The 19,475-nt window shown below is 40.7% G+C and overlaps 1 protein-coding gene across 1 annotated transcript in view; it reads right to left on the minus strand.

The window, feature by feature from the left end:
- Nucleotides 1-11,149: 11,149 nt before the first annotated feature.
- Nucleotides 11,150-19,475, minus strand: part of PKHD1 (PKHD1 ciliary IPT domain containing fibrocystin/polyductin) — a 262,741-nt gene continuing 254,415 nt past the window's right edge. The window contains 3 exon segments of the mRNA XM_050894040.1: nt 11,150-11,514; nt 15,560-15,694; nt 16,883-17,038. Of these exon segments, the coding sequence (XP_050749997.1) occupies nt 11,162-11,514; nt 15,560-15,694; nt 16,883-17,038 (644 nt within the window). The 3' untranslated portion in view covers nt 11,150-11,161.

The following is a 19,475-nucleotide window of genomic DNA, read 5'->3' on the forward strand; positions in this document are numbered from 1 at the left end:
ACCTTATCTAAACCTGCATGTCCAGAGAACGGACCTCATGGACTTGGATCAGCTTTGGAGTCAGCCCAAAAGAGACACAGGTGGCTGCTGCTACACCCATTACTTATCATTTCTTCAGAGACAACATCTGACACTTCACTGGAAACATCTCTCACATTGAGATGAACCTTGTGAGGAGCAAGTCCTGAGGTTCATAAGAAAAACATGCCTTAGCTTCCTAATAATGCAGTCAGACCTTTCAAAGATTGCTTACCAAAGCTTTGTAAGATGACATAATCAGGCAGGAAAGACTTAATTGTGTGGGATTTTTCTCAATATTAGAGGGCTGAAACAGCTCTAGATGGATAGAGAGGATTGGAAAGTGGTGTCAGAGGTGCTCCTTGCTGCCCTGCTTCCTTTCCTGGGCCCTGTCCTGTCTTCCCCTTGCTGCCATGGGATATGACATTGCCACCTTTAGCACATCTCTCCCAGGATGACGGATGAGGTCGCACACAGCCTCTCTTCCCTCTTTCCTCTTCCTGTGTCCCCCACCATCCATGTTACAAGAAGTATCTTCCTTTTGTCCAGCAACACTTCCTGCTCTCCTGGGCTTCCCAGGGCCCTGGGAAAATGAAGAGGGATGGGAAAAGCAGGTGGGATGGGCCATCTTCTGAAAGGCCAAAGGAGATTGCTGGGCCAGTCCAGGACCCATAAGAAATCCTCAGGGATCATGTTGTTCTCTTCTGTCTGCTATCAAGGGTGACGGTGGCTGCAAAGATGACTGCAGAGACCTTTGGTGAGTGTACCCAAAGCGGGGAAGGAAGTATTTGAACAAAAACATGTAGTCGTCTAGTCAAAATGGTGGCAAAGATCTCCCACAATCACCCCCTTCCTTACTAAACTATTTGTTGATATCCTCACTCTTAACATCCCAGTAGTTCCACTCTGAATTTGCCTCGCTTACAGTGTTATGTCTATGCAATAGAAAAGCTCTTTATTTTCAAAATTCTTTTTCACCTACAGGTATTTTTAGACTGTGACCATGTCATAAGATCAGCACTTTCAGAGGTGTTTTCTTTCACTAAAAGACTAAGGTAAGGGTAAGAGATGCAACATGAGGCATCTTCTGCAGGCAGCCATTGCTGACTACAGAGAGAGCCTAAATGAACAATGTACACTGGGCACTTAATTTTCAGTTGGTTTAAAACCCTTGCTTTTTTTGCGATGCAAAGTGTTTTCCCCATCCGTGCTTCCTTTGTGAACCCTCTACAAAATTATAAACAACTTCCTGAACTGCAGATATCAAAAACAGAAGCAGTATCAGTCCTGGAATAAAAGCACTATCTTCTTATTTAAAAGCTTTGTGTCTATGCAGCAAAACAACATTAGCTTCTTTGTAAGACCTTTATCCTGACAAAAATCATCTTTAGTTATTATCTATTACGACGACAAGCTGTTTTCAGTCACCAGCTGTCAGAAGAGAAACTCTGCCTAGTAAATACAGCCATATCCTTAAGTATAATTTTTCTATCGTTATAATAAAATGTACCACATTCGTCTGAACATGGTTGATCCAGTGATCACACAACATAAGGGATCTGTCCTCTTATTTTATTTATCATCCCCTGAATCTCCATCTCATTAGCCAATTGGCTGAATACCAACTTTTAGATTATCTTTGTGTTTATAGATAAAACATTTCTAAAATAGCATCAGGACAAAACCTGATCCCTCTTTGACCAGGCTAGAAACAGACCTGCTCAGCAGTAACTTCTATAAACAGATTTTGAGGCTGTCAGCCTATTTTTAATCCACTTAAGGTGCATCATGTTAATTTTGTGTATTTTTTTTCTAGTTTCGTAATCAAAATGTCACTGTGTACCAAGTCAAATGCCTCACAGACGCTATTGCTTGAATGCTATCTTTATCGACTGAACTTGTAATCTCATCAGAAAAAGACCTATCAATTTAGTTTGACAGGACCTATTTCACATAAGCCTATGTTGACTGGCATTCACTAGATGTCCCTTCTTTATTTCTGAGGATGGAGGACTCTAGGGTACGAGGGAAGAGGGTTTGCCACAGCATATACATCTGTAGCTTCAAATTCAAGCACCAATTGTCGGCTTGTCTCCTAGAGACTACTGCAGTCTGAAACGGCCCTGAAGTTATTTTATGCTTTGCTCTCTCCAAATCAAGACTGTCCTGTCTGGAAATCCAAGGAGGCCTTTCTCAGTCTCTATATAAATAATTCTTTCATACAGCCAACATTATTAGTCATAGTGTGCAATCGGTTCTGTATTAGAATAGTAAAGAAGCCCACTGGCAGTGTGAAATGACTGATCTCCGGTGTGGATGTATCTAGAGCGCCGAGTCCCAACAGCCGTCTACCTTGAGGCATGGGAGAATTTAAGTTGTTGAGGCAGAGGAGGGAATGGTGATATTAGGGAAGCTGACAATTTCTGTGACATGACAGCTCTTCTGCACGGACTGCACATTTCCTTTTCTTTAACCCTCAGCACCTTGCAAGTGAAACCAGTTTAGGTGCACTTATTATTTCTATTTCTATTTCTATTTCTATTTCTATTTCTATTTCTATTTCTATTTCTGTTTCTGTTTCTGTTTCTGTTTCTGTTTCTGTTTCTGTTTCTCTCTATTTCTATTACTCTCATTATTACTATTATCACTGTTACCGTTTTGTTTCAAGGGTGGGTTCAATGGCAACTGGGATGCCAGGATTGACCTGCACTTGGAAAATAATTAATTAGAAACAGCCTCAGTACTGAGGACCCTGAAGCCTGAGTGGGCAAAGTGGACTGAGGTATGGAGAAAAGCTGTATTAGCATTCTCATTCTGCACGTGAGGAGCTGAGGGGCAGAGACATTAAAAGAGTGGCCTAAGGTCACAGAGGGGAATTGGTGGCAGGATGCAGAATTGAACTGAGGACAGTTGATATCCAGCCTAGCGCATAAGCTGCAAGTCTTGCCCTGCATTACTTTTTTGGTGTTGCCTGTCTCCATTTTCCTCTCTGAAACAGGCTTAGATAACAAAAATGGTGTAGTGAATTTGTCTGAGGATAGATAGCCAAGGGAAACGGGCGCTTTTGCTGATTTCTTTTCCACTTGTTCCTGGTGCAAGCTTTAGTGAGTTGCTTAACTCTTCCCTGCTTCATGTCATCTATCCCTGATTCATGGACAATGGCATAGCTCTTCCTCCAAAAGGGGTCCGGAAAAGCAGTGATTAGGGCTGGCAGGAGTCTACTGTTTCTCTTTGAAGGGAAAACCCGAATTTAAAAAAGAATACCAGAGATGTCAAATTTTTTCAATTTACGAAACATTTTCTTTAGAAATATTAAAATTATTAATTTAAATTAATTTAATTAATATTAATTAGTATTAAAAAGAAATATTTAAAAATTTAGAATTTTTTTCCAGAGTTTTTGGGCATAGACCATTAGCCTTCTTGAAATGAAGTGCTGGAGGCAACTCTTGCAGGACCTGCAAGATGGGAACCTTGACTAACTTTGCAGTTAACTCCCAGGACCATGGGATGGCCAAAGCCCTGAATCCCTGTCACCTTTTAGGGGCTGCCTCAGGTGGAGGAACTAGGCAAACCCAGGACCCCCACCTCCAAGGTAAGCTGGTACTGGATGAGTTACTGCTAAGAGGGGCATTTACAGAGCAGGGAACTGTTTTCAGAGGGAAAAAATTGCCACAAATCCTCTACTTGTGCAGTACTTGTGCACTCCACTGTACTTCTCCCATCAGAAAATAACGCGTGATGAGCTGGGAGCTGCTCAGTGAAAGACCCCACTGGAAGTAGGAAGTGCACATCCAGATTAAGCTGAAATACCTGCTTGGCATCTAAGCTATTCAGGTAACACCTGCAGAGAGACAGGCACTTCCACAGGGTGATTTGGCCCGTCCTGCAATAGCTGTGTGTGAGAAATGAAGAGAAACACCCTCCTGAGTGCATACCTGTCTATATTAACCACGCACAAGGGAGAATTAGATTAGACTAGACACCTAACTTTTAATAATTGGGGTAATGAGTGTAGATGAAAGGTAGATGGTCTTGGTTTTGCTCCTCCACTGAGTGTCTCAGAGAGCAATGGCCCAGTGCTTCCAGCATCACGCACTAAGATGGAGGATTGGTTAATCAGTGAGTTTGATAAAAATATTCTCCAGTGCCACCTCTTGGGAGTAAAGGAAAATTTGTCTTGTGTTCAGGGTTTATCTCATATACGTATTGTCTCCATCCTAATTTCGACCTCTACACAGCCTGGATAAACAGATATAAATGTCTTCACACAGTTACCAAAAGAAACAAATTATTTTATGCTGTCTGTGAATATCAAGGAAGACAAATCAACCATGATTTTGCTCAGCAACAAGAAGCCTTGAATTAAAAGCTTCCTTTTCTGACAATTTAACCTCTCACAGTGGACCAAGGCTCTCATCCTCAGAGAAATAGTGGTATTAGGACCACAGCAAAGAACATCTGATGCTGTTCACTTGGGAATACTGTTTCAGACTTCAGTACATCATATAATTTACCATGCAATTTTAGATTAAACAAGTGGATACTGAATCATCTTTGGACTAGTAAGCTACTAAGCCCAGTGGTGGACATGAAGATAAAAAGTCCCGATGGGCAAGTCTTAAAAGGGAGTCGCAATTTATGCTTCAGCTAATCATCGTTGCTGTGTCTGAAAACAAGAAGAAAGCATGAGGCATAACAGAATGAAATGTAGCATCCTTCTCCCTGCAATGCACATCTTTTCTCTGGGATTAAAATAGGGTTTGCATTTTAAATTTTCATTTACTAAACAGAAAAATATTTTACTAGGAGGGAATGGTATTAAGGAGAAATTATTCTTTGTGTGCCCTCAGGCCTGGTGAAGACAGGATTTGATTTGCTGTGTTAGGCTGGAATCTGGATTGATACACAGAGATGAGAAGGTGTTTAATAAAATTTACATTTCATTTTCTCACTTGACACCAGTCTCCTGTCACTCACCGAATGAAGGGAATACGACAAATAACTTTTGTCAGCACCTAGACATGGAGAGACAGTCGGGGGGGGAGGGAGAGCAAGGGTGGGATATTTTTAGCATCGTTCCCTTTGACGGCTGTGAGACTAGGCGTGTCTTGGGCACCAGCTTCATCTTTAATGTACTTCGGAACAGAGAGGCGTATCAGGAGGGAAAGCACAAATTAATCCAACCACACCTAACTTTTCCCTGGGGATGGACAAATCACCTGCTGGGAGATGAATGAGGTGACCTACACCCAAAGCAGCAGAGCATTTCGGCGCATGCTCCCTGCTCAGCTTGTATGTAGCTCCTATCTCTGACAAACGCAGTCCGATCTGGCTTGAGTCCATCTTCCACAGCGCTGCTGCAGAGATCCTTTTCCACACCATTGTCTTGGCCATGTCACCTGTTTCTGTTTTTCTTTCCCTAGTGATCCCAAATTAAAGTGGCTGGGTTTACTATTAAACCCTTTCATCCCTGATTTTTTCCACCTGAATTTAGGTTTCTAATCGAGGACCGAAGATCAGAGTCCTAGTCAGCATCTACGTGCCCAAGGTTTAGCTGCACAAATCCAGAGGGAGGGAGGTCTTTTGCAGGAGGACTGAGTATCTTCTTTTCCTGTGGGGTATTACCCCTTATCTGTACAGCTGAATTTTAAGTCAGATCCCTCCATCCCACAGGACTCGCACAGAACTTGGAAAGTGATGAAGAATGTGCGGGACATCTGGAAAAGCAAGGTGAATAAGCATTACTCCCTATTTGTCATGCAACAAACCCTGGAAAATATCAGATGGAACACTTAAAATAAAAGCAGAAATAACTTCTTTTTTTCACACGGGATACAGATAATTCAGTGTAACATGATATTAATGCTACACTTTCAGAAAATGTTCAGGGACGATAGGTCCATCCAATGACTATTAGGAGCAACCACCATTCCCAGAAGTCTCTTCTCGCTTAAAATAAAATCCAGGGAAGGCTCATTTCATATTTGCTTTTTTCTTATATTCTTCCCCAAGTATCCAACACTGGCAGCCCTCGGTATGTGGGTCTAGTCTAATACAATATGGAAGCTATTCAGAGGTTTACCTAGCTTCTGTGCAATCTTCTGCCATGGCCTTTGTTCATAACTGCAAATTGAGCGAGGTTCGTCAGTAGTAGGGACTATTTTTCATTTAGATTGTCATGTGAGGAAAAAGCTTTGTATTGAAACATCTGAGGCAAAGTTGACAGCGTGCTGGGAGTATTTTAAAAGAAAATGATTCACTGAGCTGGAGACCGAGAGAGAGGAACAGAAGCTCAGATAGAGTCAGATTTTTCTTTCACATTGTCTTCCAGTTTTGTTGGGTTTTTTTTGCCAAAATGTTCACCTTGAGCTAAAGCTAAGGACAAACTAAGCGATTTATGATATTTTATTTTTCAATCAATTTGGGATTGCTGTATCTTTTTTTTTTTTTTCTTTCCTTCTTCCCTACTCTTTTTCTCCTCTTTATTGGTCAGAACATGAAAGAAAAGAGGAAAGGGGAAAAAAAAAGAAAGCAAAAGGAGAGCATAAATACCTCCCCAAACAACCCTCCTTCAAAAGACATTTCAACTTCCAGTTTCAAAAATAAAATATTTTCTATGTCTTTCTATTTTCCTTTTCGGAAAACTCATTAATGGAATGGTTACTCTAGTTTCCTTGTATTCTTTGAAAATTGAAAATTTTGAAATGCCTTGGTGAGAGAGTAGCAGATTGTTGGTACTTCTTGGCAGCTCCAGACCTGCGCGCGCGTGCGCACGCACACACACACACGTTTCAGCCAGTGAAAAGCAACTATGGTATCTACCAAACGTGCTTCCTAGGTTGACCTCATGCTCCTAGGAACTTCACTGTCCGTCACTGCAGCCTGTCATGTCACGTAATATGTGAAATCTTGTATCTCAGGTAGCACCTACCTCCTGTCCCCACTCCCCAAAAGCACACTCTTTTTATATACCGTAGAAATCCCTGTGCAAGCACCCTTTGCTGGGGTGTTCTGGAATCTTGGAATGATCCTATGGTGTATCTAGCTTTTGCTCTTGCAATCGTCTTCATAAGGTTGATCAACAAATCATCACCTAACATTTCCCATGTTTTAGTAGGTACAAAGCTTGAATAATTTCAAGTCCTGGCAAATGCATAATGATTGTAAAAAAAATAGATCTAAAAGACCTGTGAATCTGCATGATCAGTAAGCATCCATAATCACCTTGGAGTGTTGCATCATGCAGCTTTCCTGATCCAGTGAAGATTTTCTCTCACAGTTCCTAGTCCGCTGATTTTTTTTTTAATGTATTTTCACTCTTAATAAGACTATTCATTGCAGAATCAGAAGCTCAGAGAAAACCCTTCTGACTGGACAGTTGCCTCCTTTATTTGCCATTTATACCTCTCATCCTATAGAAATAAGTGCCATAATAAGTGTCATAATAAATAGGGATTGGGAGTTATACCATATAGAGATGATGAAAGGGTTTATAATCTCATTGCTGTTATTTGGTTTTTCTTTTTTTTTTTTTTTTAATTTTGTCTTAGGCACACAATTCTTTCAACCCAGACTGTAATTAATTTTACCACATCACCAGTTATCTCTGCTCCCTAACCAGGCTTGTCATTTTAATTTTTCACAGGCTTTCTTTTTTTCTATCCATGTGCCTGTTCCTGTATCTTCGTGAAGTCTCATCAACTCTGGCCCAAAGCCTTAGGCAAATTTGTCTGTAATGCACTCCTCTACTTCAGACATAAGAGGAAAAAATACCACTTCCACAAAATGGGGGGAAAAAAAAAAAGGAAGAAGAATAATTTTGACCACACTTTGTCTAGGAATTCAGACAAGCCTGGAGAGCTAGGTTAAAAATAAGGCATCCTTTCAGCTACACTCTTATATCAATAAAGGAACTCAAGTGCTATTGGAGATGGGACTACAGAAAAAGGTTAGCAAGTGGAAACCCCAAATCCAGCAAACTTAATGAGATTTTTGCCAAAGAGATTGGAGCCAAACTTGTCAAATTTCGCTGACATTTAATATGACTGTCAAGAAAGACTTTGGGTCTCAGAGGATGGATCTGCACAGGCAAATGCAGAGACTTTTACATTCATTTTGCCTTCACTTTGAAGGCTTCCTTGGTGTTCCGTGTGGGGAAGTTAGCGCTTTGCTAAGCCTAAGTAGATTTGCTGAAAGAGCTTAGTGTCCCTCGCAGAGCTGGCCTGAATGTGGGCTGCACTAAAGCATGAGTCTTTGCCACAACATGCCTATAGGCTTCTTTGAAAAGCTGAGCTGAAATCCTGCTCCTGTCTTTTTATGTGTCCTTCCAGAAGCTGGACTTTGACAGTACAAAAAAGTGAACTCTTTTCAGCTGAATGCCCTGCAGCTGGGCCAGAAATCTTTAATAACCTCAAGTCTATCAAGGCACCCCATCCCTCCTGGGTAACCCACATGTCACGCTGTGGGTTCTTCCTCTGGCTTTTTCCACTCCATCTCTACCCTGCCCTGCCCTGCCCTCACCCTGGCTTTTGGAATGTATAATGTCTTCCTATCAAGGAGTATTTCAACACACAAATTTACCCATAAAACAACCACGCGAAGTTGGAATCCACTGTTGTCCTAATTATAGCGTAAGGATTAAGGAGAACTCAACAATACAAAGACAAAGGGTCTTGAGCAGCATCACCAAAAGTACTGATGGCAAGACAGCAATGACATGCGCATGCCCCACAGGCCAAGCTGGTATTTGAACTTTTGTAAAATGAAGCCTTTGGCTTGGGACATGAGATTTGTGTTCTCTTTCTTTGCCTTGCCCAGGACATTTGGAGCAGCTTGGGTATGTCTGTTCATCTAACCATACATTCCCTGTAAGAGTGAGAGGTTGTTTTTTCCTTTGCCTGTCTAGATGGAAAAATTTCAAAATAAATCTGGTTCTCCATCAGCCACAAAGCAGTAGGATCCCATTTCATCCAAGTGCTGTTGCAGTCAGTCTAAACCCAATTATTTTTAGAAAAGATACCATCTCATGTTTAACCATGTTCTTCAACCACTAAGTTTCAGTCACAACTTCTTTCTCTCTGATCACTGCAGTGATTTTTTTTTCTGATACACAACACAAGATCCCCTAAATTTCTTACTTATTCAGGATTCACTTCATGTTTGCACTAATTTTTCATCATGTTTTGTTTCACTTTCTCCCCACTTCTTTCCCATGCTCCACCACTCACTCCGTTAATGCACAGCACTGTGGGAAATCAAGATCAATAATGCTGCAGTTAAAGATTTTTTAGCCCTGCTTATTCCATTAGAGGTCTAGACATGCAAGACATATTGCTTATTCTGTAAACAAAGTATGGATAAATGCAAGGATTATGAATTAAAGGATTAATTAAAGCCCTTAACTGTTTCCAGTATGTCTGATTTTTTTCCCAAAAAGAAGGCTCCATTGTATAATGTTTGCATATAATATACATGCAATATTATTTGCATATTATTTACATACATTCTGACATTTGTAATTATATATTATTTGCTTTCACACTGCTTGGACGTGACGGAGTCACTTACTAGGAGTAGAACTACTGAAAGGGAGAGGAGTTCAGGGGACAGAGGAATTGTATTTCTGTGGAGAGGAAAGGATCTTCTACCACGTGAAAGCATCTGAAACTAGGTATCAGCTGTGGAGGAAAGGAAGGGTTTCCCAATTATTTCACCAAACCTGGATGTCTCTGCAAGGTGTATCTTTTTATTTGGACTCTGAATCACAAGCCTTAGGGATCTACCATGTTGATTCACATAAAAGAATATTCTGGCCTCTGCAGAAAATACTGTAAGGAATTGCTTTTCCATACCATGGAAGAGGTCAGAAAGGCTGATCTATTGCACTTAATAATATAAGGCCCTCATACTCAACTGTTTAAGCCAGGAAACCTCCTGTGCAGTCAGCCAGAAGCCTAGCTCAGCATGGAACCAGTCTGATTTCACCTGAAAATGATGCTTATAAACACAACATAGTGGAGGAGCCAATGCTGGTGAATCTATTTTTGTGCCTAGAGAACTATGTAGCTTACTGACCAGCACCTGCACGTTACATCCTTCAGCTTGAAGCGAACTGGTTTGTGGTTGGTTGTTTTTTTTTTTCAAATCAAGGTTTCTTACCTTCTCTTCCACTGCTGATCTGGCCAGAAACATCATCTTCCTGCTTAAGTATTTTTTGTGCAGAAGAGTATAAATTTTACCTTGTGCCAGCAGGACACCTTGCAACCAAGAATTTTATGGTACACAGAGGGCATAATAAAGTTCCTCATCTTCCAGCTCAGTAAAGCAAAGCACAGAGGAATTCTCTGAGCAACTGAAGAACATCAGCATTATTACTATCAGTCATAAAGAGTAGTGTTCATAACAAGCCTGTGATTTAATGGTGTTAGAAAACAATGCCCTGGTAAAGATTTAACTCAGCAAAATACTTTAATTAAAAAAAAAAAAAAACAACATAGATTTAACTAGGGAGGAATGGAAGCACTTACTCAAGTCACAATGAAATGGAAGTTGAATACATGTTTGTTTTTTCTCAGAAAAATGAAAAGATTTATGCACATACTGAGGCTCTTTGAATGAAACTAAAGGCACAATTGGAAGAAATGGGAAAATTTCTATATATTTGTATATATGCATACATACCAATCAGCATTGCTCTAGACACTAAGACTACATCAGTGCTAGTATATTAAGCTGTCAGAAATCCAGTTATCTGCACTATTGAATTGTTAGGCTAATCCCTGAATGTTTTTGAATGTAGTCTCAAAGCTGACCTAGCTACCAACCTAGCACTCCCCCAGACAACTCTTGGAGAGAGCTTTAAAGGTGTCAGAAGGACTATTCTCAACAGGCAGTTTGGATGTACCCACTTGGTTTTGGAAGCTAAGAAAGGTTAACATCACAGACATGGCCAGAGTCTCCCAGTTGGCTGCAGATCCAGGTAACAAGTTCATTTGTACGTGTGCAGTGTGCCAGTCTAGTTCCCCATGCTAATATGTGTATGTTTTTCTCTGACCACAGAGACAAAAGACTCAGCTTCGCATTGACTGCAACCCAGGCGAAGCTTGCTTTGTCAGTGGTCCACCACCTCACATCACTTTTCTTATACCTCTGCTGCTACCACGGCAACATGCTCTCCAACATCATTCTGATGTTTGGGCATCCTTTCGGACTTCCCCCTTTCCTTGTTGTAACCAGCTGAAGGCTGGGGGATATCCTTCTGGCTGGAGCATCGCCGGACAGTTGGCTGCTGAAGTTCCAGAGAGTCACCAGGAGATGTTCCTCCATGTAGCTGTTGGTGACTGTCACTTTTCCTAGCTGAAGAAAAGGTGTCTCTGTCACCTGTCTTACTCTGGACAGTGCTCATCTTTCTCACTGACTCGGCTTCACAGGGCTGCAGGTTCAGCTCCTCCAGTTGTCCTGTAGCATGTGCCACTGCTCCAGTTGCTTCCGTACCTGTGAAAGCACGACTTGTTTGTGCTTTACAATAATTGTAAGACCCTACCTTCATGTTCCTTACCCTTCTATGCCTTTACTGTGTCTTAAAGACATTAATAACAAAGAAGTTATTGTTAGGAAAATAATTTTAACTGGCCACAAATTTTAGTTTGACAGAAATAAGTTGTTAAAACCAAATAACCTTGAGCTGTTTCCACTAATAAATATACAGCAGCTAAAATATCTGGTTTGTTCCTATTGATATACTAATAGCTCCTAGAGCATCTTCCAATGGTTATCAAATACTTCAATAAATGCTTAATAATAAAGTATATAGAATACAGCTGGTTAATAAGCTATATATTGCTATATATAATAGCAATAATTGATAATCATTTTAATACTACACATCTATAAAATACATCAGCTCTCCATGAATCAGGCTGTAATATAAGGTAGAACTTTTCATTGTCAACATTTGAATCCTACTCAAGGCAGAGCCTGTAACCTGCAAAGCTGTTTAAAAAATGCTGTTGAAAAATGCAGAAAAAACAAAATATATACTATACATTTTTCATGTGGAAACGAAGAATGTTTACATCTTAATAAGCCAAACGGTTATCAACCACAGAGACAGAATCACTTGTAGTGTTACAGCAGATGGCTTCTGAGTTGACAGGGTGTGCTATCACTTCAGTGCAAGATTGGCAGCCTGCTTTGTCTGGATGTTAAAAACATTTGTAAAATTCTTGCAATCTTCTCCCTTCCCCCCTGAAAATAAAATGAAACCCGTCCAGACCCAAACCTTTTATACTTGTTCCAAATCCAGAACTAGTCCTGGTCCACATATCTCATGTGTTAGTGGACAACATTGGCTTTTGCAGTCCATTCATCAGCATATATTATAGGCCCTTACACAAATGATCCTAGAAAATATATTGTTACAACTCCTTATTTTTCAGATTTTCCTTGAAGTTTAACCCTTAGGAGCCTGTGACATTCAACCCCATGGTTTCTCAGACCTTCCGCTCAGATTCATTCTCTTCTTTTTTTTCTAGAATTCATTAATTGGAACTCTATTTGCTGGAATAATTTTCCCCTATCTTCATTTATTTTCTACAATTTCCCTATTTCTTCATGCTTATACTCACTTTTCCTGTTAAGGAACGTGGTTTTTTTTCAACTCATACATTCATAGCTTTCAATTTCAGGATTGTACCTCTTGGAAATCCACTGGAAAGTTATGAGTAAATTTTCAGTAGTCACACATGTTTCTGTGTGTAACAGTTTTCCTTCTCGAGATTGGTTTATCATTAGGTAGCTGGCTGTTTTAAAGTACAAATTGCATACATCACTAGGTTCAATTTTCTTCTTTATACACATAAACAAGATGATCAGGTTATGATCCCCTATACCAAAGCTTCATGTTATTTCTTGATATGTATCCCTCTTCAATTTCAAAGGTGCCATTTTCAACTGTGAAAATAGGTCTTTTCAAATGAGTTTGAATTAATGGAGGAGGCTAAAAGTTTTCTGAATATGAGCAGTTTCAAGGATGAAATACTGCCTTGAGATTTATATGACACAGTAATCTAAAACATCCTGATTTTTTAAATTAAATACTAACTATTCAGTATCGACAAAGCACACAATTAACTGGATTAAGTACCAGCTAACAGACAGAGCTCAGGCAGTAATTATATATGGGAAATAATTCTCAGAGGTGGGGATGTGTAGCAGTACCAGACACTACCACTGAAATGGAAAATATTCAGTGTTTCCACCAGTGATTTGGAATTAAAACTAAAATAGTTTCCTATGAAATTTTGTAAAAGGTGGAAAAAATGGCAAACTGGTAGAAAGGAAAAAGGAGTTGATCTGAACAACCTAGGAGCAAGGGATGCAGACGCTATTTGCAGAGTGGGAGAACCTCTTCAAGAATACAACAGTGATTTCTGGGCGATGATGGCCAAGGAGTTCAGGATAAGGGTCAATAAGGTACAATACCTGAAAGGACTGGAAATAGAAGCTAGGAAACGTAAGCTGTTATACGATACAACTTTTCAATGGTGAGGGTGATGAACCACCAGAATAATTGCAAAATTTGCAAAAAGAAACAATATGTTCCTCCACCTCCAGGTGCTCTTCTGTTAACGATGCGTTAGTCAATCAAAAGTTATTTAATTCAAGAGAGAGAGAATTATGTGAAGCCGAGGAGACTTTTTGTTACACCAAGGTCAGACAAGGTAGTATCTTGATCCCTTCTCCCCTGCAGTACTGCGTATCTATGTATACAGCTTTCTTCCTGATCTGCATCCTCAGCTACTTGTTCTGGGACAACAACCAGGGCCCCTGCCTCCATTGGACTTTACGCTGTATAAGCACCTACGAAACAGAAAAACTCTGCCTTGCAAGACTTCCTATGATGATTAATAATAAAGACTCCAAACACTTAATTGTATTAGAAAGGTGGGATTTCTTATGGAGGGAACAGCTATAAAGCAGAAACTAAACAAAAAGACTGCAGCTTTGATTTCCTCTCTCTCTCTCTCTCGAAAACCAACAGCACTTTAAATAAGGGGAAATCAAACATTAGTCATTTCCAAGTCACATGTATTAAATTCACTTAAGATATTGTTATCATTGTTTAGATTTGAACATATCGGGGAATCTTTTTGTCTTGCAACTATTCCTAAAAGACTTTAAGTGGCTGGATTGCCTTTTTCTGACAAAAAAATCTTTCCATGAATTATTTACATGATGGCTCCAATCAACGCTGTACCTGTCAGCCTCCCCAGCCAAAATGATAGTTCACTATGTAAAGGTGCCAAGGGAGAATGGCAGCCTCCCACTGCGAGTTTATAGACAGAACTAAGTCAGCACGCATTATGTGTCAGAGCCGACATCAGACAGAATCAGATCCTTTGATCTCAGACCTCCACAGGAAGCTTAGATCTCAGACAAATTAGATAAAAAATGAATTTATAGCAGATATGTATCCTAAGGCACACAGCTGAATGCTGTGTTTTGGAGGAGTACAGCAAATATCAAAACACATAAACTGCAGAATTTCCTCTCTCCTTCTCTTTCTCCCTCTGCTTTTGTGATAGACGTTAATTAAAAGGAGATAAAACTCCAGCTCGCCTCTTCCTGCCTCTTATGTAATCCACAGGCTTCGGGAAGGAGGAGGAAAAAGAAATTCCCAAAACAGAGTAAATGGGTGGTTCAGCAGGGTTATCTGAATGCCCTTAGATCTGCGCTGTTGGCAGGTGAGACAAAAAAAAACCCCCAACTACTATAAGAACATTTCACACTTGCAGAGAGGGAAGCCACTGCTTTATGCTGCCAGCCACACGCCCCCGAAGCTGTCTGCTTTTCTGTGACCCCAGAAGAAGTCGTGTTTGATCAGCAGATGATGAAAAGACAAGTCTTGAGGAGGTGTGTGGAAAAGGGGTGTTTGTGGCAGGGACCCTGGGGGTAAAGGGGGACACACAGGGAGGTGGGGAGCCTCTTTGGGGTGCTGGCTTGGACTCACTGCTCAGAAAGCACGGCTTGAAGGTCCAGTGAGCGGTGGAGGTAACGGAGACCGTGCAAATGAGCCCTGAGTGGTTTTTTCTACCTCCAGTGTACCTCGTTGCAGTCCTCCACAGCCTGTAAACTTGTCCAGAGCTTTTTGAGCACCGCGCGGCTGTTGCTGCAGCACTTGGAGACCTGGGCAGGGAGGAGCCCTCTTGCTCCAGGCATGCTGGGGACACTGTGGGAATGTTGGTTCCTGCCCTACTCCAAAAACACTAGGAGAAATCATGGACTCATTGAGTGTAAGGGGGGTTACGCTGCTGCTTTCAGTGGAGCTAGGATTTCAGACAATATATATGAAAGGAGATAAAACAACAAATAGAAAAATACCAGGGAGGAGAAGGAGGAGGTAATAAAGTGATAGACCTTCTGAGAAGAACTGTGCCATTGATCCTATACAAACCTATATTTTGTTAAGAGACCTAAACCGACTCTTTTGATGTTCAACAGTTTATAAATTTGAATTATTGTCAAACTGCAGTCCCACCTCCTGCTACAGGCACACCACTTTTATTTTCTCCTTGATTGTAGCAAGGCTGGATGTGAGCTGCATGAGGCTGTGCTTGTTTACGGTGTCCCTTGGTACTGGCCTGCGGTACATCAGCCTGTTCAGTCCTCGTTTCTGTAATGAAACATACAGTCACATCACTCTCCATCCATCCTCAGCTCAGCAGCAATTATTAATTCAAGCAACAATATATTGCCGATGAATTAACAGATAATCTAGAAGTGTTCTTTCTGCCCAAAATCAGAGAGAGTTGTTTTATGTTGTGGCTTGCCATTAGAGTTCCCACCTGTTCTCTTCAGCAGAACCCTTCCTTATGTTGTCACCATGTTCAGTAATACCAGAAATTCATACCTTACTGCAGCTAGTGCTCATGGTGCAGTTTAGGAGAAAGACCCTTTAGCCTGGATTGGCAAAGTTAATTGAAAGCAAAAGTTTGGAGAAACTAGTGAGAAGGTCTTGAAACTAGTGGGAGATGTCTTATTAACCAGGATGTGCATTTTCTCCTCCACTACGGGTTACCTGTACATTTGGCTAAGTCCCAACTTCAGTTTGCATATCTGAAAGGCCAAGTTATTGGTAACTTTCAACGTATCCAGCCTTTTGAGGTGACTGTTTGACTATCAAGCCACCAACAGTTACGGTCACATCCTTTTATCTTCAGTTCTTCTCTTACAGAAATAGCTTTATGCCTTCTGCAGTGGGAAAGCCTCCCTGAGGTAACTATATTTGTTTTAAGATCAATGCTAAAAAGAAAACAACCTTAAGGTAAATTAGTAGAGGTGTGGATTTGCTTGGGGGAGAACTCCAGAGAAGCTGTAGCCCTCCCATTACCACTTTGACTCATATGATACTGATAGTGTGATGTGAGCGCAGCTGTGCCGGTGTCTCTGTCGCATTCACACTGCAGCTGTGGCTGGTCCTTGGTCAGCACCAAGGCTTTGCATAACCTCACCACGGCGATATTTTGCTATGTCATCCTTCATCAGGAAAATGCAGTGGCTGAATGGATCATTGAAATCATAGCAAATATTTCCTCCGTTTCTCAATTCCTTGTCTGCGCTGTAGAAATCTGATTTTCATCACATTTCACATACAGTTAAAACTTTTTCCTGCCAGGACTCAGGCATCTGTTATAGGCACAAAACTGTATAACCTTGAACTACAAACTACACTGATAATTACTGAACTTCTCAGAGCTTTCTCTGAGTGCCATTGTCTGAATCCTGTTGTGGCCACTCGGGGATTTGTTAAATAAAATAAGGAGTCTGCAAGTATAAATTTTAGTGGTTATTTCCAACTTACTGTTGCTTTTGCTCTTCTTGAACCAGCAGAATGCAAGAGTGAGGGTGAATGAAGATGCTGCTGAACTCAGTATGACAACAAGGATCATGCTGGCCTTTGCTCCCATGGGGACAGGGAAGATGGTAAATGGCTGAGACAGCACAGTAAACTTAGCCCCTGAGAATTTAAAGCAGTCAGAGTTTATTACAAAAGTAAGAACACTGGTTTCACAGCTCAAACACCAGGTTATAGCCTTTCAACAGTGCTGCTGCTGTTAAAAATGCATGCAGGAACAACCCATAAGTCCGTCTATCTCCAGATCCAACATTAGCCAACAATATTCATTTAGGTCTGAGTATCAGGACAAACCAAGTACATAACAATACTTCTCCAATGTAAGTTTCAAGCTTTCAGTGCTTCTTGAAGCAGAGGCAGCCTCTTTGTATTTAACAATCCTTAATATTTCTTCCATGAATTTGTCTAGCTGACTACCAAATCCAGCACATACCTTCACAAAGCATCTATTTCTGAAGCCAAACAGATCAGGCCCAGACAGAAAACATGCATATTCTGCCTAGCAAGACAGAGAAACTGGTTGCGACAAGAAAGGTGCTAAGTCATGCACAGTTTTTACAGGCTATACCTCATTCATATCAATGTAAGTTATGGGGAACGTAGAAACATTCACTAGCATTAAGCTTAAGTCCAAGATGCAGAAAACTCCCAGTGAACTTGTTAAGATTTTCCACCATGTCGATAATGAGCATTATAAATAAAAACTGTCAGTGTCCTTGCTGTTAGCATGGTAAATATTTAGTCTCTTGACACACACAAGCTTTGGGTAATGATCTTCACCCAGAGATCCTAAAGTTTTCTGTAAATGAAGTCAGAATCAAGCCAGCCACTACTCATAGTTTCTGTGGTCTAGAGTTCATTTGGTCTCCGCATCTGAGCTTCAAGGACGGGAAGATGCCTAATACTGCCCTTTTAAAAATCAGACGTATAGAGGTTTTGGTTCCCTGAATCACTTGCAAAATGCATTTTGAATGGAGATGTGCCTGGGAAGGACAGGAGTTTAACAAAACTGGCCCTGGCACTCTTTATAGGCCAATTTGAAGCATATGTGGATTAGCACATCAACTCATTATCTGTCTTACTGCCTGACTCATTATCAGTCCTAACCCCACGATTCTAATCATTTTGATGGATGGATATTTCTTTTACTTGTTTGAGTTCCACTTTTAATAAAAATCTAAAAGCCTTTTTTTCATCAATTCATTAAAAAAAAAATCAGAAACACTGTCAGATGGAGGCTTGGAGACTAGGGTAAGTAGCTGTAAGTACTTTTATCTGAAACTAATTAGATTTGTGTCAATATTGTCCACTTGAACAAAGCAGAGCTTCATCAGAACAATGTGGGAAGCATGTTCCAATTGGGAAAAATTTGCCTGCAGGTACAAACACATATGAACTTCAGTTGAGAGGAGAGAAGTAATCTCACAGATATCAAGGACTCTACACAGACAGGTGCGTAAAGGTGCTTTGCACTACTCTAATAGTTTGTGAGTAGACTGCTGTTGGTTTAAATGGCAAGTGAATGGATCAAGCCCATTGGGATCCATATCAGTTAAGTGAATATTACTGTAAAACTAGGAGCAAGACTATGCAGCAGTGCTATGAATAGTCTACTCTCCCCAGGAACTACCACTAAAACATTTGGGATTATTGCATTCAACATCAGCTGCATCTTCTGAGCTGTCTCCAAATAGCAAACTGTGCCAGGGTACACACAGAAAACTGGTCATGCAAATGTATCCCAAACATCTACTATTTGATTGTTTAATTTTTGTTTGTTTATCTCAAACAATAAGCAAATATCTTCAGTAAGAGTCTGGCAGTATAAAAGCCTTTATGCTGTCTGCAGCACGGTTCCCAATTACAAACAAGCAAAAGGTGATTGCTTCTTTGGGGTGTACTTTTGCAATGCATATTAAAAGTCTACAATACTCTGATTTACACAGATGATACCTACACAGACGCATCAGTCGTCCACATTGCTAGCTGTAAACATCTCTTTGCAATGCTCTGACTGCTAAATGTTTCATAAAAGGGATCTCCATTTGACTTTTGTTCACAGGAAAGATTTTGTGACTTCCCTGAAACAGCTTTCAAAACACATTTCATTAAGCTGTACTTCCCACTGAAGAGCTGGATCCTGTGAGGTGCTGACTTTCCATCCGCTCTCACTGAAGTGAGGGCAATGGGAGCTGCAGGTGCTCGGCAGCATACGGCCTCAAAATAGACACGTCTTCCCTTTAAAGGCCCACCTCCAAGTACTCCCTGCACCCCAGTTCTCCCTTTGCAAAGCCATGGGCAACACTCGATGTTGATTAGTCACTTGTGACTAAGAGGAGCAAAGGTTTCTCATTAAAAAGTATCTGGATCTTCATTTAATCCCAGGATAGGAAGGGATTCCTTGGGTTATAAATCCTATCCCATGCTATTGTGCGTACCGTGTGGTACAATATCATCCATAAGTGTATTGACCTCCACCCAAAAGCAGTTTGATCTGCTCTCACTATTCCTATCTAAGAGAGGCTGTTCAGAAAAATAC

Source organism: Gymnogyps californianus, chromosome 3 (genome assembly GCF_018139145.2).
Source record: "Gymnogyps californianus isolate 813 chromosome 3, ASM1813914v2, whole genome shotgun sequence".
Taxonomy (NCBI): domain Eukaryota; kingdom Metazoa; phylum Chordata; class Aves; order Accipitriformes; family Cathartidae; genus Gymnogyps; species Gymnogyps californianus.